The following is a 25,867-nucleotide window of genomic DNA, read 5'->3' as shown; positions in this document are numbered from 1 at the left end:
GTTGACAGAACTATTATAGGCGAATTCAGCAATATCCAGTATAGATGGCCAAGTCTTTTCATAGTCTCGGACTAGACATCGGAGTAAGTTGCCAAGACTTCTGTTCACCACTTCGGTCTGTCCGTCTGTCTGAGGATGGAATGCAGTGGAGAACTTGAGTTTAGTATTTGTTTTCAGCCATAGAGTCTTCCAGAAGTAGCTCATGAACTTGACATCCCTATCTGAAACAATTGTCTGTGGTAGACCATGTATGCACACTATCTCTTTGAAAAAGAGTTTGGCCAAGTGACTTGCATCAAGAGTCTTCTTGCACGGAATAACGTGTGCCATCTTGGAGAAACGATCTACTACCACAAATATGGAATCATACCTTTCCCGTGTAGGTGGTAAGCTTAGGACAAAGTCCATGCTTATGTCTTGCCAAGGTGCATGTGGAACGGGCAGCGGTGTGTACAATCCTATATTCTTCTTCTCCTTTGGCAAGTTGACTAGTGCAGCATCTCTGTATCACATGTTGCACATCCTTTAAGAGTTGCGGCCAAAGTATAAGTCTTTCATCATGGAGTATGTTTTGTCCTTGCCAAAGTGTCCACCCATTCATCCTCCATGTAGCTCTCAAATCAAGTGATGTCTCAAAGAGGTGTTTGGGATGCAGAGGTGAGTGTCTTTGAAAAGATACCCATCATGTATAACAAATTTGTCATCCCATCCTCCTTGTAGGTTGTTGAATACTTCTGAAAAATCAGCATCACTAATGTACTCCTCTTTGATGTGTTCCACTCCTGCACTTTGTTTTGTACTGTGAAGGTGTTCATCATCATCACCTTTTGACTAAGTGCATCAGCCACTTGATTCTCCTTCCCAGCTTTGTACTTGAGAGTAAATATGTATCCTTGCAAGTATGAGATCCATTTAGCGTGCCGATCACTAATGGTCTTTTGTGAGTGCAAGTATTTGAGTGCTTCGTGATCCGAATAGAGCACAAACTCTTTGCCAATTAAGTAATGCCTCCAATGCTTGAGGATTTGAACAATGGCATAGAGTTCTAAATCATAAGTAGAATACCTTCTTTTTGCATCATTCAACTTTTCACTGTAGAAGGCAATTGGATGGCCCTCTTGCATAAGCACTCCTCCTATCCCAACATAGGATGCATCAGTAGCCACTTCAAACATAAGATCAAAATTGGGTAGTCGAAGCACTGGTGCTTCTATCATCTTTTGTTTGATCAAGTTGAAAGCTTTAGTGGCTGTCGGAGTCCACTTAAATGAGACTTTTTCTCCTTTTGTGCATTTTGTAATTGGGGCTACAATGGCGCTGAAATTCCGGATGAATCGTCGGTAAAATGAAGCAAGACCGTGAAAGCTACGAACTTCGGTCAAGTTCTTTGGAATAGGCCAATCAATGACACTTTTTACCTTCTCCGGATCAGCTTCTATGCCTTGTGAATACACAATAAAACCAAAGAAGATGACCTTGGGCAACATGAAGGAACATTTCTTCAAGTTGATGTATAACTTTTCTGCCTGTAGTACTCTCATGACACGTCTCAGATGCTCTAAGTGTTAATTTTGTGCTTTGCTGTATATTAGTATGTCATCAAAGTACACTACGAGAAATTTGCCGATGAAGGGTCGTAGTACATGTGTCATCACCCTCATGAAAGTGCTAGGTGCATTGGTGAGGCCAAAAGGCATAACCTTCCGCTCATACAGGCCTTCTTTTGTTTTGAAGGCTGTTTTCCATTCATCCCCTAGACGGATTCGAATTTGATGGTAGCCACTCCGTAGATCAATCTTTGAAAAGATGGAAGCTCCTGTCAACATGTCAAGCATATCATCCAAACTAGGAATAGGAAATCTGTACTTTACCGTGATTTTGTTAATGGTCCGGCTGTCAATGCACATACGCCATGATCCGTCTTTCTTTGGTGTCAATAGGGCTAGTACTGCACATGGACTCATTCTCTCAACCAAGAACCCTTTCTTTAATAAATCATCCACGTGTCTCTTGAGTTCGGCATGCTCTGTAGGACTGAGACGGTAAGTGGGTAGATTAGGGAGTACTGACCCAGGCACAAGGTCAATGGCATACTGAATATCCCTCATCGGTGGTAGTTTATCAAGCAATTCCTCTGGCACCAAATCTGAAAAATCAACAAGTAATTGTTTGATTTGTGGGGGATGTTTGACCACTATCACTGGTTCAGCAGCCTTGGTAACACGAGCTATGATTAGGCCGGTTTCTTTACCAAGGGTCAGGAATTCTCTATGGGGCAGTACGCATAGCTTCACAGTGTTCTTCTTGCTGAAATTTTCTTTGCGTGGTTGCTTCTTTTGCTCAGTGGTTGTTTTGGAAGAGGACTTAGCAACATTCTTTAAGACATGTCTCCTTAGTTGGGCAGCCCTTTAACTTATCTTTTACCTGAGGTATGTTGAGTGGGTTTAGAATGAATGGTTTGCCTTTGTGATCGAAGATGCATTGGTTCTTAGTACCTCCCACTAGCATATTGTTGTCATATAACCAAGGCCTTCCAAGTAGTACATCAATGAGGACCATGGGGATGACATCACACCATACACTTTCTTCATAATCTAAGACCTTCAATGGGACTGAACACCATTGAGTTACAGCCATGGTGTTGCTATCTAGAAGAGATACCTTGTATGGCTGTGGATGGGATTCAGTCTTAAGCTTTCCGTCAATGACAAAGGCTTGAGATACCACATTCACACAACTTCCACTGTCCACAATCACTTAAGCTTTGTGAGGTCCACTAGACATTAAGGTGCAGAAGATTTTGTGCCTCCTCCAGTCTTCACTCCTAGTTTCAGACACTAGGATTCTTGCAACCACATTGACATAAGCATGAGGATCATCATTCTCTGGTGTAAGCTCATCTTACAGTTCATCCTCCTCTCCTTCAACTGCAACATTAACAGTCCAATCGTCATCCTGAGGTTCGTGGATTTGTAAATCCGGATTGGATTCGATGGCACTGATGACAGAGTTGGATCGTCCCCGCTTAGGGCAGAATTTTGCCATGTGTCCAGTCTTTCCACAACTGTAGCATGTCATAGATCCACTCTCCCTTCCCATTGGAGCCTTCCCCTTATCCTGTGTATCTTGTGGAGCTCAGGTAGGAAATTCAGTGGGTTTGGTTAGTACATAAGGCTTTTTGTTGTCAGTTGGCTGGATGTACCTTCTGGAAGTTGTTTTGATCAGATCCTCTGCTTCTAGTGATTTGTCAAAACAAGTGCTTAAGGAGGGTATCTCGATCACACCAAGCTTCTCACGAATATCATACCTTAACCCTAGTTTGAAACGGGATATGAGCAGTTCTTCATCTTCTTTATGGGCACCTGTTCGTGAAAGCAGTTCATTAAAACGATCAATATAATCTCCTACAGTCGTAGTACCTTGCCTGAGAGTATTCAGCATGTCGTAGAGTCGACGTCGGTAGGTGGATGGTAAGAATCTATCGTTAAGGATAAATTTCAAGTCTTCCCAATTGTGAGGCATCTGACAACTGCGGATCAGCCTATTCTCTTCATTCCTCCACCAGTCCTTAGCTCCACCAGTTAACTTAGTGACAACTAATTGAACTTTCCTGTCTTCAGGCATATGGTACCACCAGAAGTAGTCATCAAAGGAAGTCACCCAGTCCTAGTAGTAGAGGGGATCGTGCCTCCCATTATACTCTTTCAATTCTAACTTGATCTTTTACGTATCGTCAGGCTGATAAAGCTGATTGTCATACTCATCATACTCATCATTCTGAGCTGGGACATTCCTTCTAGGTTGCATAGTGACTCTTCTGGGAAGATTACCAATGCAATTAACAGCAGGTTGAACATTAGTTTGGGCAACAATTGGTTGGGCGTTAGAGTGGGCAGCAGTACTCTCTTTTAGGTCAGCCAACTGTTGGTCATGTCCATCCAACCTCGTAGACAAGGCTTGGATTGCTTTCATCATATATTGAAGGGTGGGTTGGGGTTCCTCCGTCTGAGCCATAGCTCTGATACCACTTAATGCAGGAGTAGATTACAAGAAACTACCCTAACAATTTATAACCCCAAACAATACAAATAGGATTAGGAAACAAAGAAATAAGACCATCAAATAAACCCCCAATAATACAATACCCATATAGGAGCAAAACCAGCCCAAAACACAACCCGATAGGAGAGGGAAAGACCTGCTATATAGTTGGAGAGAGAGAGGTGCGGCTAGGTCTGTAGGAGTCCGATTGAGCTGAACTCTTAGGCGTAGATAGTCCTTAGGGAGGGTACAAAAACCCCCCAAGTTGAGAGGATTTTGATGGCTGGTTATGAAGTTACAAGCTTTCTTGATTTTCTGACCTAGGAGAAATAATCGCAGGCTTCAGGAGAGAGAATCAAATCTGGTTTGTAACTAGGATAGATCTGAACTTCTGAATACTCACAACAGTCGTATACTTCAACAGCAGTAACTTTAGGATAAAATAGAAAGCTTTAAACAAGAAGAAACAAAGGGAAAAGTGGGGGAGGAGCGGTTGTCTCGGCCTGGGCTTCTCACCCACAGCTATCCCGGCTGTTCTAAGCAATTGACTGCAATTATTCTTTATTCAAATATGAAATTATGAGTACATAGGCTCCTCTATTTATAGAGGGTAGAATAGCAATCAAACTACTACTAGGAGCTAGTTTCCCAATAGAACTAGACACTCCTACTTCAACTAGGAGCTAGTTTCCCAATAGGACTGGACACTCCTACTACAACTAGGAATTCAAAATTGGACTAGGAATAATAAACCTATGTGGAAAACAAAGAGTCCAAAGACAATTTAGACTCGACATACCACTTACTCAACTCGATGGGCCCAATGGCCCACTAATTAATTAAAAACAACTACTAATTATTTCCCTAGCCGATGGGCCCAATTGGCCCTTATTTGTACTTAGCCACTCAGGTGGACCAAGTAGGGGTTCGGCTGGCTTCTTGGCTGGACCTTAGCCACTTAGGTGGACTAAGGTTGGACCCTTCTTCCTCTCATATTTCCTTCCATAATGTGGATCTACATCAAACAGCCCTGTTGATTTGCTTCTAAAAAACTTGACTGCAGAAAATCGATTCTCTGGTTGTGGCTGGTTTTTCAAGCTGATCTCTTGACAAGCTTTGATCCTTGGCTGGTCTTCAGATAGGTTTAGTTTTACCTCACAAACACTCCTCTCATAGTAAACAATAACAAACACTAGAAGAACAGAAAAGAAGATAGTAAGCAAGGTAGATGTGGGTGGGATTGGCTATCTCTACCTGGGCATCTCACCCACAGCTATCTCAGCTGTTTGTCTTCCTTTCTCAGGAGAGGGAGCAAGCAAAAAACTGCAGAAACTTCATTAATTCAATTGTGATTTGTATCTACAGCAGACCCTCTTTATATAGAGGTCTGAAATTACAAAATAAGAAGCTTGACACAAAATAGAAACTAATGAAAATAGAAGCTAAATCAAAATAGCAACTAATGAAAATAGAAGCTAATTCAAAATCGAAACTAATGCAATTAAAAACTAATTCAAAATAGAAACTAATGCAATTAGCAACTAATTCAAAATAGAAACTAATGCAAAACAGAAACTACCACTAACTTCTAATTTAGGAAACAAAATAGCAGCTAATAGGACTTCCTAAATACATAACCATACTACTAAAATTAGAAACTTAAATAGAAGATTTCGAAATATAGTACTGTTTGCGTGAACAGTGTCATGTGTTCACGTGAACAGTGTTTTGACATGTTACTGTCCACGTGAACAGTGTTTTCTGGCTCTTGTTTTTTTCTTCATCTTCAAGCTTTGATCTACATCAAAAGGCTTATAAACTTTCGTCTCAATTCATATTTAGCCGCAAGCAATCTACGTTTGTGATCTTGTATATTTTTCTCGGAGACCACCAACCAAATAGGAAGCTACTCAATCTTCAACTTCAGAGCATGTTCAAGAGCTTCGATTAGTAGCAGGGATCAGGGCTAGAAGGATCCTTGGGGAAAAAAAAAAGAAAAGATAGCAAGTTTTATGCGCAGTTTTTCCTACTTCTTTCTAGTTCACAAGAATAGAAACCGTTCTTTTCTTGAGTTGCAGAAATATGCAACAGGATAAAGGAACCGATTGAGAAACTTGCATGGGGCTACTAGCTATACACTTGCTTTTTTTTTTTTTTTTTTTTTTTTTTTTTTTTTTTTTTGCAAATGTGTAGCAGCGAGGAGCCAACTGGTTGTTGGACCAACCTATGGTGTGTTGTGGCGAAGCACCGGGTTGTTGGTAAGGAGTGTGAGCGGGAAACGTTTGTATTTAAAAAATAATAATAAAATTGAACTTCTATATAATATGGGAAAATTCAATTTGCCCGCCCCCTAATGGAAAGGGTTCCTTCCTGGTACCATTTTGACCCTCATGGAGAGCTGATCTAGTCAAACTGAGTTGTTGGGTGGGGTGTGCAACTCATGGATTAGCCTAATGTCAGGTGTGTCCCAACTCAACCATTTGGTTCACCATGTATTGAACATTTAGGCTTGTAATTTTCGTTGTGAACAGAAGATGCAAAGTTGACTTTTCACCCTTATTTAATTTCCTAGGCCAGTTGAAAAAAATATATATGTATGCTGAAACTTACTAGATAAAATAATGGTGATGTGGAGAATGTATTCCCAGAATTTCAGCAGCCATGAAGCTGCCACTTGGCAGATATTTAAGGCGATGTAAGGAGCCTTCTTTTAGTGGAGCAGCAAGGGGATTATTTACATTCATAATATTTCATCATTGTTGTAAATAATCATTTATTAATTTCTTTCTAAGCAGTGACATTTTGTCTTTGCGCAGGTTGGTGGTACTAGCAGTCAACCTTTTGTACTTTCCCAGCAGTTCTTGCATAGTATTTCATCTTCTCCATTTCCAACTAACACTGGAAAGCGGGCAACTAAGTTTTGTAGTTGGCTCAATGAAAAGGAAAAAGATTTAATTGAAGAGGGAGTTAATCTGACTGAAGATCTACAGTGTGGTGATATTTTCCACTTGCTTGCTGTAGTTTCTTCAGGAGAACTACTCATTTCACCATGTTTGCCAGATGAAGGAGTAGGAGAGGCTGAGGAGAGTAAGAATCTGAAACGTAAAACTGATAAAGATGAACTATACCCTGATGAGATGGCTAAAAGGCCCAAATCTTTACAAACAAAAGATGTTGATTTTCGTCGAGAGAAAGGTTTTCCAGGTATCATGGTATCCCTGACCCGCGAGACAATTTCAAGAGAAAAAACTCTAGAGCTGTTCAAGAATGATGAGATCTGTTCAAGTCCATTTTTGTTTGATGAGAATGAAAGATCTAACTCCTCCTATGGTCTCGACACTGGTACTAGCTCATCTTTTTCTAACCATTTTGAGGCAAGCCAAAATTTTGGCGGTATTGCTCCCCTAGCTGGGGGAGTGATAGAGTCACAATGGGAAGCTATGGCTAGCTATGGTCAACACTTGATCTCATCCCTTTCTTCGTATAAAATATCAAGTTCCTTACGTCCTGAGCTTTTCAAGATAGTCCATTCCAACATTCAAAAGGCTGGAGATCAAGGGCTGAGCATTGAAGAACTTTATGAAGTCATAGACATGGATGGTATTTATTATAATTTTTTTTCTTTTTTTGTTTTTCCTCTCTCTCTCTCTCTCTCTCTCTATATATATATATATATATTGTGTGCATGTACATGGGCATGCGTATGTGTGTGTGTGTATGTGTGCAGATATGATGATATATGGGATGAAGAGGATCTCACTATGGTTGACTGTGAAGCTGAGTTCCTATTTATTTATGTGGCAATTTTATCTTTTCAGGGGAAAAAACAGCTGAACTCATTGTGGATGTGCTTCAAGTATTTGGACTTATTGTGAAGGTATAATTTTAAATTTTAATCGAATAATGTTCTTAGCTTTAAATTTTCTTATTTTCATTCAGACTTAGGTCAGCCCTGTGTGATCTTGTTATGTATTTGGCGGATCTCATATTTATAGCTTTAGTGGGCAGGGAAAGGAGCCTCTGTAGGGTATTGATGATGTAAAGCATGGATTTTTGGGGAAATTTTAGGGGAAAAATCTGAAAACAAGAAACCAAACTGTTATATGACCTATATATATGTATGTATGTATATCATGGTTTAAGATCTTGGCTAGATCTCGCCGAGATCTCGCTAATATCTTGTTTTTTCAAAAAGGCTAGACGAGATGCATGGCTAGGTATAAATTGTACAAAAACTCGACCGAGATCTCACTCAATCTTGCCTCTTGCCTCTTTATTTTTTTGAAGAAAAAATACTAAGGAGCAAGGATTTTGGCGCTTGAGGATCTCCATTCCTACACTTATTGAATCTTTTCTCATCCACCGCCATATCCTAGCTAACCCTACTTGTTGCCTCTGTCCCCTCGGCATAGTGGATATCCCTCACCTCTTCTTCTCTTGCCCTTTCTCTTCCCACATCTGTAAGGTTGTCCTTTCCAAATGTTGGAAAAATAGAAGACCCACTCTTCCTTTTGATAGGGAATGGAATTGGATTGATATGACCTTCTCCAGTTCCACCATCTATGACACTGTTGGAAAATTGGCTTTCTGTGCTACTATCAACCACCTTTGGATGGAGCGCAACATCCGTAGATGGACTCCCAAATCCCATTCTCCGGATAAGATTTGGAAAGCTATCTACTTTGATGTTAAGTCCAAAATCTCTTCCCTTCAGATCAGACCAGTCCATAAATACCCCCAGAAATTCCCACATCATTACCTCCTGGAACCTTCTGGTTGACTTCCTCCAACCCACTTGATGTCCTTCTGGGTTATGGCCCCCCCCTTTTGCTGTTGGTCATTGCTGAGGATTTTGTCTAATGTAGCCTTATGGTTTGAGTAGAAGTAGATTTGTAATTTTCTGTTTGTGTGTTGCTTGGATTTTGGCCTCGGCCTTGGCCAGCTTGTTGGCCCGGTCAGGTTTGGTCCTTTCCCCCCCCCCCCCCCCCACCTCTTTCTCCCTTGTATATTCTTTTCTCCTTGGTATTGAATTATTTATTCATCCAAAAAAAAAAGGCTTAAAGAGCAGAGAATATTACCTCCTCATCCACATTTGGAGTTACTTTCCTTCTCAAGAACCATTTTAGATAAAAAAAATCTTCTCAAACCCATTTTTTCATAGAAATATCATCAATACTTGTTGGTTTATATTGGTTTTATTTATTTAAATATTTATTTTTATGTGATGCATATAATATTGATCTATGGATTAATGGATGTATGGAGGGAAATATATTTTTCTGCTTTTAAATTATTTTTTTTTTTAGTTCAAATAAATGATGCATATAACTCTGACCTTATGTTGCTATGTGGCTTATTTTGTCATTTTAAATTTTCAATGTATGTGAATGTGACTCATTAGTTATCAATGTTAATTGTTAAACAATTAAGTAATTATCTTGATGTCTTTTAAATTCTTATGATTATGTTGTGTCATGTATTGATTGTGGAATGTGGATTGTGGAATAGAGCATACTAGCTTAAGGTCCGAAGAGTCGAAGACTACTTATATAGGGTACGAAGTCAAAGTATCGTCTTAGTTTTGATTTTTAAAAAACTGATGTTTCCATTGTGTGTATAAGGCCTAAAAATAGGGTAAAATACATAGTTTCAGGGGCTACAAAGACCATATGGCCACTGAGACCAACCACTGAGTCAACTGGGAAAATTACATGATCTCAGATCTTGGTGAGATCTCGCCAGATCTCTCTTTTTGGGATTAGCAAAATGGGGGTGATAGCGAGATCTTAAACCTTGATGTATATTCTTATAAGTAGGAAAGGATGTTAAGGAAAATAAAATAGAGAAATAAATAAATTATTTCTCTTACTCTGTCTTTGTTCTTATTATCTGAAAACTGACATAGGTCTGTCCAAGGAATAATGGTTCTTCTTTGATTGATCTGCTGCACTGATTTTTATCCATTTCTGAATCTTCTTTGGCCATACCATCCTCATATTTTCCAGTTTTCCTACTGAATGTTTGGTTTTACTGTGAACATTCCGAAGATTTAGTGATGCAGTTGGGTGATGGATTATTTAGTTACCTTTTGAGTTTGATTTATTTCCTTTTTAAAGTTAACAATTCACGTTAGCCTGGGAGTCAAGTTTTATTGATTTGGATTTTATTTCTAATTTGGATTAGTTTCCATTAATTGTTGTGTTTTGCCCTTTATATTGGCCATGTAAGACAATGAAATTCTTAGATTTGAAGTTTTGAGAATTGAATGAATGGTTCTTGGTCGGAAACCATGGCTGTCATGAGCTATAAATCCCCTTTACTTCCCTGATCTTCTCTCTTTTCTATTCTTCTTTATTTCTCCTTCTCCTTCTCTCCCTGCTATTCTGTTCTTCTTCTACCTAACCCTGCAATACTGAAACCCAAGTTTGAGAGAAAGAGTTCATCGATCTCCCATACCTTCCATCTCTTCATCTTCATATATTGGGCGTATATAGTCACACCATAATCAACCCTAGCCCTAGAGTTTCAGGCCTTGAGTCTTCACCTGTTGTGAGAAACCGACTCAAAAGCAAATCTGGTTCTGCAACTTGCACCAGGTTTGATTGCGGCAGCGTAGTTCAAGTTTCAGCTCCTCCATTCGAAGATTGGTTGCTTGGATTCAACACAGTTGGGGAAAGTGATCCTGTTCCCAGATTTTTATGAGGGTTGGAACCTTGGTTAGGCAGCTGGATTGATTTCAGGGCTTTTTTCTTCCGCCTTTGGTATTCTGTTTATTGTGAAGAAGAGGGCTGGTTCTCTAAATTTACAAGGACAGTTAATTCTAATTATATAAAACCCCCCTGTTGCTGAACTTTAGTTCTGTTTATATCCACTCCTCTTCAATTTCCAGAATAGCCCATCCTTTTTAAAGTTAACTCCAGTTGACCCACTACTTAGTCCCTTCACTTTTAAGGGTTTGAATTGTTCCTGAATTTACAAAATTGCCATTCACCCATTAATTTGAGCTATCTATCACTCTTGTGGGCCTATAAGCAATCTGATTCCTATTTGGAACCCAAATCCACATTACCTAGCTTACAAAATTTAGGTTTCAGTAATTGACAATGGTTCCCCGGTTAAGGGTTTCCAGATCTTAGATATTTACTTCACCTTTAAGTTGGTCCTTGCTGAAGTTCTGGCACAGTAGTTGTAATCCTAGGGGCTGTATGGTGGTGGTTTTTATTTTATAAGAAGAATTGTTACTAGACATTTTCCTGACATTTTTAATATTTCTGACAATCTGAAATTCTGGACCAGGAAAGATTCTTAGAAGTTTCATTCTGGCCATGCTTGGTAGCTTAAATCTTGATTTCAACAATGTTTAATCAATGAACTTGTCGGAGTAGCAAGCTTCACAAGTCAAACGTTCTGGAGATTCTCAAGTTATGCTGCATAAAAGCGATGCTTAAGCTTGTTTTTCTAATACTGCAGTGCTCTTAACGCAGGTCAATGCTTATGATTGTGTTCATGTTGTTGATGCTTTATATTGTTCCAAGTATTTGTTAACCCCAGCAACATGTCTATATCATGGTCTTATAACAACTCAGCCCATGACATCTCCAAGAATTGGTGGCAAGGCCTATTTTGCCCACCTGTCGGAAAATCATGAAAATGCTGCTAGCACTTCACAGGAAGAAACAGTTGTCAACCTCAACAATGTGCATACAGTTACTATTCTTAATCTGCCTGAAGAGGTTTCTCTGTCCTCCAAAGAACTTCAATCTAGCAATGAGTTTCAAGATCATATGAATGTTGAAATTGTTCCCATGGGGCAGGCTTCTGAGAATGATTTCTTTAAATACGTGAGTTCTGGTGATTCATACAGGCCAATATTACCATGGATAAATGGAGATGGTACCACAAACATGATTGTATACAGGGGACTAACACGCCGTATTCTTGGAACAGTAATGCAAAATCCTGGGATTTTGGAGGTACGCAATGACCAACAATATTTTATTTCACTTGAGAGTTACAGTAGTTCTTTTAAATTTTTATGTATATTCAGATGTGGTTCTTCCATGTGTGGTGGATGCAAGTATTAAAGTATCGGTATCGGTCGCCATATTGATCGGCCAAAATTAAGATACGTATCAGAGGGTATCGTATCGTATCGGAGATACGCTAAGATACTCTAAAGATACGTACATAAATGGATAGAAAACACTTTTTATACAATAAAGAGTCCTTTTATGAGTCAAATTAGGAATTTTAGAAGGTCTATATATGTAATACATCCCCCATCAATTATAGATGATTTGAGTAAATAGGAGATTTTTTTTTTTTTTTAAGAGCTTGGTGTTGTTGAGCAGTGCATATGGGATCGCTATCCCTAACCTAATTTCTTCTCTACTCTTCAGTTCTCTTCCTCTCTTCTTCCTCCCAATTAGATCGATCTCATCTCTCTTCCCTTCCCTCATATCAATCTGATTTCTTCCATTACCAACACAGTTGCTTCCTTAATCTCAGATCTGATCACATATTCAATTATTGTGCCTTCTTGCATCTGAGATTATTAATCTGGATTTTTAGATTGCATTAGGGAGGGAGAGAGTTGCCTTTCTTAAGGCACTTCTTAGACTTTAAGAAACCACAAGGAGGTACGTTCTCTAGGTCTAACACAACCATAAATCTACCTTATCCATGTTCCCTAAATCTTTTTTGTTCCAAAGCATAGTCTAGAAACTCCCAAGAGATGGTCATAAACTTTTTCAAACTCATTTTTCGTTGCTCAAGCCTTGCATAATTCACACCTTTATATTCCAAATTTTTGAACTCTCTATGGCAATCGGAACTCATTCAAACTTTTTCTTTGCACCACAACAGTACTTTGAGCATGAGCTACCATCTCATCATTAAACATTGTCAATGTCTATGAGTGGAAATCAACAACAATTTTGTTTTTGTTGGTCCACAGATTTAAGACTGAGGGGCAAGGGCTCCTTTCCTTCTTAAAGATTAGGGATAAGGGCAAGGATCGTCACATTTATACTTTACTAATGACACCTCTCACAAGTATTCATTTAAAACATCTTTTTTGAGAAGTTCCAACCCTTCTGAGAAAAATATTCCCTATAGAAACCATCAGGACAAGGGGATTTTGTCATTTCCTATCTCAAACAAAGTCTTTCACTTCCTCTTTTTTTAACTCCCTATCAAGCCCTCAACAGTGGAGGTAGGTGAGGGAGGTGACTGGAAATGGTTTCTGAATTATCCACCAAGGACTAGTGATTTTAGACAACCAGTTCTTAGCTTGAAAGATCCAGGAAATTTTAGAAACTTTTAAAGGGTTTATCACTGTAAAGCTTTTGAATATGATAGCTAAGCCTAACCCCTTTTATATAAAATACTCAATGAACTCTGAATAATTTAAAAAAAAAAAAAAAAAAAAACACTGAAACTTTGGTTCTGTGGAACATTTCCTGACCAGCAACCCTGTGACCACCTGGAGAGAGAACACCATAGGAAGAATAATTTGGCTAATCACCGACTATTTAGAATCTTCCTAGATTCGATGTTGGAAGAAGATTGAATATTTGAATGGAATCAATCAGACATCAGAATGGAGATGTAAAGCGACCTCAATTGAATGTGATATTATCATCCAGTTTCCCAGTGCACAGGCTGTCAAAATTGCCACCAGCCCCTAGGTTACTAAGCTCTGCATCTCACCCTACTGCTGCAGGATCAGAAAGGCCAGCCCAAGCATTGTAGGGGAAATGGGTATCATGGTTTCAAAAGCAAATGGACAGAAGTCTACTAGAAACAGGATATAACAAACCATGAAAACAGTGATTATGCTAGAGTTTGTTATTCATTAAATTATCAGATCTATACAGCTCATGTCATTTTTGGTTCATCTAACTATCCAAGTCAGCGTATTTCATCGCCCAATTTGGATATGATACTTTAATACCCAGCTCATCCATGGAATTCTGCTTCATCTGCAACTGTCTATTCTACTTCCAATTTGTGTTATGGAGGCTCAGATCCATAACTCTATGGTCGTTTTGGTTTATTCTGCTTCACTTGCAATTCCCAGTTGCACTGTTACTTCCACCCTCTTTAAGAAGCAGAGTTTCCCGTTCTTTGTTGTTTCCTTCTCACAGTTTTTTCCTTACCAACTATTAACCCCACTTTCAGGTATTACCAAACCTGTTAGTTCTACCCTCTTCAAGTGGCAGATCAGTTTTTCTTTTGTTTTGTTCTTCACAGTATAAAAAGGCTTATTTGATCTGTGATGGAGTTAGGAATTAGGGTCCTAATTAGTTTAGAGTTAGCTTGAGTTGTTGGATTTTCTAGTTGGGAGAAGGTTTTATGGGGAGGCCACCTTTTTGTGCCACATGACAGGTCAGATGGGATTTAAATTGTGTGGACAGGCAGGGTCCCCTGCTCAAGTGTCAAGGTTCATCCCAAACAGAGTTGACCAAGTGGCAGAAGAAATCATTGAAAATCCATTGCTACTGAGAGAATGCACACCGATGCTAGGGCAACCCAAAGGGTGAATGCCAGCACATGGGAGGGTGTTTAATTGAATTTGAGTCTGAATTTTGATTCACATCCAATCTAGAATACCTTGATATCTACTGTTAGGATCACTACATCATCCTTCTATGTAGCACAACTAAGGTGGGAGCCAGTAGATATCCTATGGACGTGTCCATCCATAAAAGTAGTATTTACTTTTCTAGTTTGTGTTCTATATAAGGGATATCTGGTACCCTGTCAAACTACCACTCAGTTCTGTATTCAATTTTAATAAACTGTTGCATTGTTGCTTCTATAATACTAAGAGAACTGTCATTCCATGTGGGCTCATGTCCAACCACTTGAATATCAAACCATAATTTAGACCCCGGCTGGCTGGAGGCATGTTTGTTCAGTCTGAAGCAAATCAAAGCAAAGTGGTTTCAGTTCTCAAATCAGATTAAACCCTTTTGTAATATCAATACTGAAAATTAGCTTTCGAAAATAATTGGATCCGGCTAAAATAGTAGTTTTCTGGTAGAAGTCGGTGTATGTGTCTTGGTTTCTTGTCTGATGAACTCTGCTTGCAGTCCACCTTTTTTTTTTATTTTTCTCTCCTGTCCTATTTTCCACTAATGTTCTTTCATTGTTGTGATAGGATGATCTCATCAACCGCATTGACGTTTTGAATCCCCAGGTATATTTTTTCAATACACTGAAATGAGATCATGAAACTGGTTACCTACATTGCTTGCATTTGTCTCATGTTGATAATGGATGGGGAGGAGAAGCATAAGGTTCCATATTTCACCCTGCATCATATAGTGCTACTCAAACTTGATGCAACATTATCATTAAATCATTTGGCTCTGTTAACCATTGATCATGTGAGACTGAACAGTCATTGGAGTTGTCTTCCTGGGAAAAGGGCTCACACCTTGTTTTTCTACTTTTATATTGATTTCCATTAGCAAAAGCTAAAATTAAATGAGGGTAAAGATTTTTTTTTTGGGTAAAGGATCAATTTATTGAATAGAAATCCAGTTACAAGCCATGGTATCCGCTTCACATAGCTGGATTAACCAGGAAGTAGATTGAGGCCAAAGTCCTACACCTGACGGACTTGCCTCTCCTAGCAAGGGTATTGGCGACGCCATTAACAACCCTTGGAATGTGAGTGAAGTCGCAATCAATAGGCGAGGAACATATCAGCCTGATGTCCTCAATTACTGTAGCCACCTCCAGAGGTGCCAACCTTGAAGGGGAAGAGAGGATGTTGATAACTTCCAGAATATCCGATTTAATGTTGCCTTTAGAGATTGCACATAGGATAGCAGAGCAGATAGCCTTTGCTTCACCAACTAGGCTTGAGGACATAGAGGATGACTCTGAAGCAGTCAGCAGAAGAGCACCACAATGATCTCTAATGACATACCCCACGGTCATCGCCTTTGTGAAAGGCAGCATCTGAATTAAGTCTTACAAAACCTTGCGATGGGGGGGACCAGAAATGTTAAGAAGAAGTGCCATCCTCGATAGGCTGGCAGCCAGCCATATGTTGCTGTGGTTGGGGTGCTGATGTTACAGAACTCATGGTAAAATCCTTCCACCATTTGAATAACCTCTTTTGGAGTCCTTCCATCCTTCTTGAAGATAAGCTCATTTCTGGCTAACCACAATGACTAGCAAGTAAAAGACCATAAGCTGAAACTCCTTACCCCAATTTTGTCATGATTGTTGAGGTTTCTCCACTGTTGTATCCAGGAGTGGATAAGGAGGCTGTCATCTGCTGGAACTTTATGAAAAAGTGCTGAACCAAACCATACGGCTTTGGAGAATGGACAGTGGAGGATGATGTGGTCGATTGTCTCAAGGTCAGCTCCACATCGAGGGCAAGAAGGATCAAGGGGCACCTGTCGGATCCTGAGGTTCTCAGCTGTGGCTAAGCCATTGGAACACATCTGCCACATAAAGGACCTAATCTTCAGGAGAGTGCGACACTTGCACAGAAAATTCGATACGTCACTCTGGATACATCTCCTTATAGAGCTGCGTGATGAAGAGGGTCCTTGAGCTTCCTGTTCATCAAAGTGATTAGTGAGGATGTGATATGCAGATTTGATAGAGAATTCTCCCTTTTTTGAGGCTCCCCACATTTGACGGTCAATTCCTGGAATAGTTCCCAGCTTGATTTTCTGGATCTCTTTATTATCAGTTGGGTGGAACCATTGTTGAAGCAAATCTGATTTCCAGCATCGGTTTTCAGAGTCTATAATATCAAAGACGCAAGTGAGAGGGCATTCTGGAAGTGCCTCATGACTTGGTTTAAAATGTCATGAACCATACCCAGATACAAGTAAGGGTACAGCCCTCGCGGGCAATGATCAAACGATCCAAAACATTCACAAAAAAAATCAGACATATGAGAACTCATAACAATTCAATAAAACAACTCAAAGATAAAATATCCCAAATCATACCTACTGGTGGCAATCTAAGGTGTGATCCCAAAATTAAAATAAAACACGTTGTCAGAGTTTACATGAAACGGCATCCTACTATAATCATCTATTAAAGTAAAAAGACTAATAGAAAACTTTAGGTCGCCCTCAAACTCCGCTCTAAGCATATCTTCACCTCAATTATCTGTGATGTTAAAATAATGGATTAAGCTCAATAGCTCAATAAGAGAAAATAGTAAGAGCACATCACTGGGCAAACGATCAAATAAAAACAACGGTTAAAACAAACAGTTTTAGTTTCTCAAACCACACTTTCAATAAAACACGATCATTTAAAAATATCCTTTTTTTTTAATCACACTTAAGCCAGCACTGAGGGAAATAGGCTGCCACCGCCCATATTCCGAGAGAGAAAACACAACCTCCTTACAAATCACACAATCACCCTATCGTCACCCCCTTTATGACTATAATTTTCCATGGCTCAACAGAACACACTGCCTCTCGGGTGGCAATTAATGTCCACAGTACGGAGCAGTCTATTTGCCCTCACACACACTATCTCTTTTCACACTTTTACAAATCACCTTTCATCAAATATCACTTTCTTTAAAACACAAACATAGGTAAAATCTCCACGTAAAAATCAACATCAATATACATTACGCTAATAGTCACATATTAATCACTCCCATAATCTCATGTCGCACAAACACAATTCAAAAGGTATAAGTCAGCATATATCAACGATACAAGCACACCAAACATCACATCATTCAATCAAACCACGCCTGTGGTGTAATCCCACTATAATCCACTTACCTCCGCTTGCAAAAGTGTTACCTCCCCTTTGAGTCCCAAGAGTCCCAAGAAAAAGAATAATAATACCCTATAATAAATCTGAAATTAATAATACCCTATAATAAATCTTGGGTCCCAAAAAGAATAATATAATTGGTCCCAAGAGAAAAACAGCAAAACCAAAACTTGAACTAAGGATAAAGCTTCACTACCTGGAGTAAGCAGCAAAAAGAGAAGTAGGCACCAAGATCCCCTTCCTCTTTTCTTCTATCTTTCTTCTTTCTCTCACGATTCTACTTTCTTCCCTTCTTTCTTTCTTTTTATAGCCCACCCCCCTTTCTCCACGTCTCTCTCTCTCTCTCTCTCTCTTCCCCCTTTCTCTACATCTCTCTCTCTTTTCTCCCACTTTCACGTCTCTCACTCCTCTCTCTTTTCTCCCTCTCCTTCACTCCCACAGTTCTCTTCTATTCCCTCTCTTTCTCTCTCTCCTACACTCCCATGGCTCTCTAGAAGGGTGGGTTCCACAACAATTTAAAAGAAAAGAATATTTTAAAAATAAAAGAAAAGAATGTTTTAAAAATAAAAGAAAAGAATGTTTTAAAAATAAAAGAAAATAATGTTTTAAAAATAAAAGAAAAGAAATCAAATAAAGAAAACTCCCATACTTACTACTAATCAGATTTGAACCTAGGACCTTCGCTTGATTAATGTCTCAACCTAACCACTATGTTAGCACATTAAGTTATTAAATGAAATTTAACTTTAAATATTTAAGCAAGTTTAGAAAATAACACAAAAGATATATAATCTAAGGGTTCCAAAATTTGGGGCATTACATAAAATGTGGTAGGGAAGAAATTCATTGGCTGTCCCATATCCTTGCTTGATACCCAGTTCCAATGATCCAAATTAAACCTTTCATAAGAACCGATCTACCATATGTGATACTTCTCCAAGCCCAAGATGGCCTATTTCCGGCCCTAGCTGAAAGGAAGGAAGTGTCTTTGGGAAGTAAATAGCTTTCAATTGCTTTGTGCACCAAGAATTAGGATCCGACCACAATCTCCAGGCCACCTTAGCAAGAAGAGCTTGGTTTTGAAACTTCGGGTGCTTAAGGCCCAACCCCCCTCTAGATTTGGACTTGCACAACCTATTCCATGATATCCACTGAATTTTATTATCATTCTCAGACTGCCCCCAAAAGAAACATGCTGATGCTTTCCTAACAAACTCATGGTGAGATTGAGGGAGCTTGAAATGAGAGGTAACATATCCGGAGAGGGAAAATGCCATAGACTTTAACATGATCTCCTTTCCAGCATGCGTAAGTAGTTTTTCTTCCCAGCATTGAATCCTTTTGTGTGTTTTATCCTTAATCTCCTTGAAAATATTGGATTTGTTGGCTCCAAACCCCAAGGGAAGACCAAGATACTTTTTAGGTCCACCCCTATACTTGACATTAAGGATGCGTGAGAACCATCTCCTGATGCGGGGTGCAATCTTAGGATTGAAGGTGAGAATTGACTTTTATCAGTTTATTTGCCTTGCAATAGATATCAAGGCACCCTTTAAGGTTGCGGACTTGTTGGAGCTGAATTTCTGAAAAGAGAACACAGTCATCGGCAAATAGTAAATGGGAGATGGGGGGGCTCTGTTTCTGATTTTAACTCCTTGGATCATGTCAGTTGAGACAGCAGGAGAAAGGAAGGAGCATAAGGCTTGGGAACACAGGGAGAAGATGGTCGGTGAGAGTGGTTTGCCCTGGCAAATGCCTCTTGTTGGGGAAATGTCTTTACAAATAACACCGTTGATAAGGAGGTTGGAATTAACCGACTCATTCCAGACATCACCATTTGCACCCAATAGTAAAAAAATCCCAACCGAAGAAGCACCTACTCTATAAAATCCCATTCAAGCCTATCATAGGCTTTCCTGATGTCATGTTTCATGGCCAGAAATCTCTTTTTACCTCTCTTCTTGGATCTAATATAGTGGTACATCTCATGGGCAAGGAAGACATTATCTGAAATTGATCTCTCGGGAATGAAGGCCGATTGTCGAGGATCAATAGTGCTCAGAAGGATCTCCTTTAGTCTAGACGCCATGATCTTTGAGATTATTTTCCGATGCCACCCGACACAAACTAATCGGCATGTAATCTTCCACAAATGATGGATTTCTTTATTTTGGGATTAAGCATATAAGATTCTTGTTGCATTGAGGGAGAGTTCTAGATTGAAAGAACTCTGTAACAAAGCCAAACAAATCCATATGAATTAGATCCCAACAGTGTTGGAAAAATAAGGGAAGAAGTCCATCAAAACCTGGGGATTTTTTAGGCTTCATCTCAAATAGGGCTCTCTTCATTTCTTCTAGAGATGGGCATCTGCATAAATCAGAATTCATGTCCTCGGTGATGTTTGGGGAGATGCTAATGTGGACTAGGGTAGGTGAACGAACCAAGTCTCAACTATAGGAACTTTTAATCAAAGAACAACCAATAATAAAGGCATAACAGTAGTACAGATTAAATCTGAATAAGACTAGATCTGGAATTCAAGTCTGCCGAGTCCAGAAATCAGGTCTTGAACACTTTGAACAAGAAAAGAAGTATGATATAATAAAGTAAAAGAGGACCTTGGATGGTTGAGAGAAGAAGAACACACTTGTATCAGATACTCCTGGGCTTTCCACTGCAAGGAGTCGAATGGATCAAACACCACTCCCTTCCACTGTGATCAAACACACAGTAGTCCCACCAGAGACATAGCAGCAAGCTTCTTTTTTTCATTCATAAATTGTGGGCATTGTTGGAGCCCTTCTCCTTTATTTATAATAATGATGGGGTGATTACAAGAAATAGAAACTACCTCTAGTTTCCAAAACTGAAATAGGAAACTAAATAAACACAAAACCTCTAGTTACTAAAATTAAAAATAAAAACTAGGAAATAAGAAATTAGAAACTAAGTACTGTAATTAGAAACTAATTAGGTACTGAAATTAGAAACTAAATAATCCCATCAAAACCTAATGAAAAAATTAAACTAACTAATAATCACGTACTCAATCTTAGAGCTCCTCTTTTAGACCCATAAAAGTGGTCCAATACACTCCAAACCACATGGACTGAAGGCCCAACACATATACAACCCAACCCTAGGCTTATTCCTAATAAAATAAGTCTTTTTTGGTGATTAATCTACATCAACTCTCCCCTTCTTGAAAAAATTCGTCCTCAAATTTTGCAATGATGAGGGGGAAACAACATGTGAGTAGCAACTTTAACCATCCTCAAACAAAATTCTGGTACTTGTAAACTTGTGGAATGTAGTCTTCAAGGCGTGGAGCTTTCTCTTCAAAGAACCATGATGGCATAACAAACTCTGTATGTTCGACCTGTGAATTGATACCAACTGTGAATGTTGTATGCATAGAGTCATCAACATTGGTAACCTTTTCATCAAGGATTGTACGAACAAGCTCTTCTTTTTCATCATGAATCTCAAAGACTTGTGGAGTGCTTTCACCCATTACCCCATCTTCCACGGCTTCAATCTTGTCAACTATGCTCTCTTCAAAGTAGAATTCTTTAGTGGAGTCTTCTATCTCTTGACCTTCTGTCTTTGAAGCTTCAAGAACTATCTCTTCAATGTGAACCTTAATTTCAAGTTCTTTTGGTTTGAATAGAGGTATCTTCACTTCACCTAGAGGTGTTACAGGTGCTATTAATGATTCTGGGACACCAACACGTCGTTGCATTCTAGCGAATACTTCATTCGTTCGCACCATTTCTTGATGCAGTTGTATCACCATCTCCATTATAGAAACAAGGGAAGTCTTCATCTCAACAAGAGGGTTGTTCTCAGACATGCTTTGATACCATTTAATGTAGACTAGGGTAGGTGAACCAACCAAGTCTCAACTGCATGAACTTTTAATCAAAGAACAACCAATAATAAAGGCATAACAGTAGTACAGATTAAATCTGAATAAGACCAGATCTGGAATTCAAGTCTGCCGAGTCCAGAAATCAGGTCTTGAACACTTTCAATAGCAAAGAAGAATGATATAATAAAGTAGAAGAGGACCTTGGATGGTTGAGAGAAGAAGAAGAAGAACACACTTGTATCAGATCCTCCTCGGCTTTCCACCGCAAGGAGTCAAATGGATCAAACACCGCTCCCTTCCACTGTGATCAAACACACAGCAGTCCCAACAAAGACATAACAGCAAGCTTCTTTTTTTCATTCATAAATCGTGGGCATTGTGGGAGTCCTTCTCCTTTATTTATTATAATGATGGGGTGATTACAAGAAATACCAACTACCTTTAGTTTCCAAAACTGAAATAGGAAACTAAATAAAACAAAAATTCTACTTACTAAAATTAAAAATATAAACTAGGAAATAAGAAATTAGAAACTAACTAGGTACTGAAATTAGAACTAAATAACCCCATCAAAGCCCAACTAAAAAGAAACTAATGAATAAAGGAAACTAACTAGTAATCCCGTACTCAATCTTAGAAATCCTTTTTTAGACCTATAAAAGTGGCATAATACACTCCCAATCACATGGACTGAAGGCCCAACACATATACAACCCAACCCTAGGCTTATTCCTAATAAAACAAGCCTTTTTTGGTGATTAATCTGCATCAGATGCAATTCAGAACTTGCTGTAGAGAATCTTGATCAGCTCCTTCTGTAGCCTAGGATTGTTGAAAAAAAGGACAACCGTTGCTTAACATCTGGATTGAGAAGAGGTCCAACTACCATCTGATTTTTTAATTTTGAGGTCCCTGGCCATGAGCCATTGAATATGAGATTTTTGTTTCCAGAAATCCTCCTTTTTCAGCAATTCTTCAGCAATTTTGGTGGATATTTTAGACATGTCCTCTTGAGAAAAGGAGGAAGTGGGAAGGCCCATCAGATGATCCAGTTCTACTTTGAGAGATTGGATGTTGTACTGCAGATTTCGGAAAACTTCCCCATTCCATTTCCTAAAAATAGGGCAACAGTTCCTCTGTTTCGAGTACAGCTTCTGTGATGCAGATCCAACATCCTTAGTGGTCCAGACCTTCTGTGCAGCATTCCTGTAGTCGTCGTGCCTAATCCACATTGCTTTAAAACGAAATGGTCGAGGACCCTCAGTGAGAGCTCCTTCAGTGTCAACTAGAAGAAGGAGGTGATTAGAACCAACAGTCGGGTTTGCACTAACACAGCAGAGTCTCCATAGTGGGTTTGCCATGTGTGATTGGCAAAGGCCCTAACCAGGCTTATGCGAATATTCGCCGATCCTTTTCTCTTGTTATTCCAAGTATATACAGGACCATTTGAAGCCGGGTCTATATATGGCACAATCATTGATTAGGTTTCTGAAAGAAAGCATATCCCTATCATCAGAGCAATTCCCCCCTTCTTTTCCTTCCAAGACAGAATGGAGTTAAAATCTCCAATGCAAAGCCATTTCCCAGCTCTGTTTATTGTGACGAACCGTAGCTTGTTCCAAACCTCTTGTCGTTTAGCTTTGCTCGGGTCTCCATAAACACAGGTGAGAAGAATAATAGTAGAGTCTTGAGTTTGAATCTCAGCATCTATAATATTCCGGTCAGCTTAAAGAATCTTGACCTGTAAATGGTTTTTCCACAGAAGCCCTAGGCCCCCAGATAGATGATTGGAGTCAACACCACAGAACGAATCCATGTTTACCTTCCTACAGATTTGCTGCAATTTACGGGTAGAGCATTTGGTCTCCATGAGGAAGAGAACATTAGGCTTATCTTTCCTAGAGAGGTTCTGCAGGGAACGAATTGTCAAGGCCTCTCCCAAGCCTTGACAGTTCCAGCTTAAGGTTTTCATGACTCCCCATGGTGTTGTTCCCCAGCCACCACAGGGTGATCCGATAAAAAAATGCTGAATTTGGGCATTTGAGTCTTCACAGCCTGGGTTTGGCAGCTTAATTGGAGTCAAAATTTTGTAGATATGAGTAAATTTTTGGCTATGTTTGGTTGCAAGGGATATTTAAGGGGAAGGGAAGTGAAGTTGTCATACTTAAAAAGGAAACTTTTATAATCATTATTCCATGTGATCCCATGTGATTGTATAAATTACTCCATTTTTTACCATATTTATTAATGACACATTTTACATGTAATTTTTATTTTACATATTAGCAAATGGTTTTGGATGCAAAGTAAAGTAATTTTTAATAACCAAATATGGAATAATTTGAAATTAATGATATAGTCACATGGGGTAATGATTACAAACATTTCTTTTCTTAAGTATGAAAATTTCCCTTCCCTTCTCTATAATTCCCCTTTCAACCAAATGGAGCCTAATGGAAATGCTGAAATCTTTGTCTACACTCTTAGTAAGTTTCCGCCTGTGTGGCCACTAGCCACATGACAATATAAAGCTTTGGAAAAAATATAGTTGAACAGTCTAGTTTGGGTCCCGTAGTTTTACCGCTATAATACATATTCTAGTGACCTGTAACTATATATTCAATTTTGGATTGGAGAGAAATTTTCCATGCCACCTAAATAAATGGACCGTAAAGTTTCTTCACAAGGTATTGTAAATAACATTTATCCAGTGGAAATCTGTTTACATTTTCATTTAGTTCTTTTAAGTTTGTTTTTCTTCTTATTTTCATAGACCATTCAGCACAAGAAGTAAAAAAAATATCATTAAAAAAGTCACAAAATATGAAACCATATACTGAAAAAGTTAGTGGTTTACAGTTGTGCAACATAAAAGCAAAAAGATAGGCAAAAGGTTTTCTAAACTAGCAGATCTAGAGGTATCTCTAGACTCATGACCTACTTTTTCCATGTTGAAGGGTGATGTCACAATATGCTAGACTTAGAATTTCTGGTGATTCAGTTTTTGAAAGATACACAAATTTATGCTATTTATATATGAAACAGACATGGATGTAAGAACAAATTTTGCTTCTAAAAATTGTGCTTAAGAACTACTGGATGGTACGAAAGTCATCAGTTCTGCCCTGTGGGTTTTCCCAGAAAAGTAAAAATGGTTCTGCACTATGGAAGACACTTCCATGTCCACATTGAGAAAGCTATATGCTAATACCATACCACCAAATGTTGGCAATGCCAAGAGTCATCCCCATCGCATGACCACAAATTTACCAATTCATTTTTTAAGTTGCTGGAATGCCTCTCACACAGTCCATAGCAAGTAAGCATAAATTAGAAAGGGGAAAAAAAAATGAATAGTGTTCACTTTATTGCTTCCTGCTACTAGTCTTTCTGACATAAGTTATGCACATGCATTTTATGAACTTCATCCAGAGCTGTAGAAGACTGTTGGAATTGATGGTTCTGGACAACCATCTTATTGTGAGGAAGATGTATGAAAGCACTTCTGCCCCACCGGGCATACTGCAGGGTCTTCTCAAGGAAAGCTTCAAGAAGTCTGAATCCATATGTCGTGGCCACTACTTCGCTAATCCAATGAGTACATTCTTGCTATAATAGCAAGGTATCTTAAATGTCTTTCTTTCTTTTGGGATGCATTAGTGGATTATTATGCCTGGCACTGAAGGATACTGCTTTGATTTCTTCATTATGTAAACTAACCATGTCTTTTTGCGAATGATACTAGCTGCAACCATGTAAATATATACTCTTCAATGATCATTTATTGATCAAAAGAAAAAATAAAAATTGAATTTCTGTGCTTGGGGGAGTCCAGCCCACTGAGGGTTTTGTATTGCCTATTTCATCTTCCTGCAGTGCTTCACTCTTAGTGTTACCAGATCATACAAATTAAGATCCAATCAATGTTTCCTGGTTGCTTCTTTTCTTCTCAACTATTAGCACCATTGCTAGTTTTGTATGCACAATTTCAATGCTTAGCAACTCTGCACCTGGTCTAACTGTTTTATGATTAAGAAATGGTTGGGGCTTCGTATAATAATTCCTCCCATGAAAGGATTACTGAAGAATAAGTGCTTCATAGTTAATATCCTCTGAAAGGATGTCCTTGTAGCCAGTTGCATCAGTTGATACTTGATAATTCAAGTG

General features: G+C 38.9%; 1 protein-coding gene across 1 annotated transcript in view; it reads left to right on the top strand.

The window, feature by feature from the left end:
- Positions 1-25,532, top strand: part of LOC122071928 — a 62,658-nt gene extending 37,126 nt beyond the window's left edge. The window contains exons 13-17 of the mRNA XM_042636417.1: positions 6,858-7,641; positions 7,860-7,918; positions 11,526-12,014; positions 15,206-15,244; positions 25,133-25,532. Coding sequence (XP_042492351.1) covers positions 6,858-7,641; positions 7,860-7,918; positions 11,526-12,014; positions 15,206-15,244; positions 25,133-25,315 — 1,554 coding nt within the window. The 3' untranslated portion in view covers positions 25,316-25,532. The remainder of the gene's footprint in view (positions 1-6,857; positions 7,642-7,859; positions 7,919-11,525; positions 12,015-15,205; positions 15,245-25,132) is intronic.
- The last annotated feature ends 335 nt before the right edge of the window (positions 25,533-25,867 follow it).

Source organism: Macadamia integrifolia, chromosome 2 (assembly GCF_013358625.1).
Source record: "Macadamia integrifolia cultivar HAES 741 chromosome 2, SCU_Mint_v3, whole genome shotgun sequence".
In the NCBI taxonomy this organism is placed as follows: domain Eukaryota; kingdom Viridiplantae; phylum Streptophyta; class Magnoliopsida; order Proteales; family Proteaceae; genus Macadamia; species Macadamia integrifolia.
This window is presented reverse-complemented; position numbering and strand designations above follow the sequence as displayed.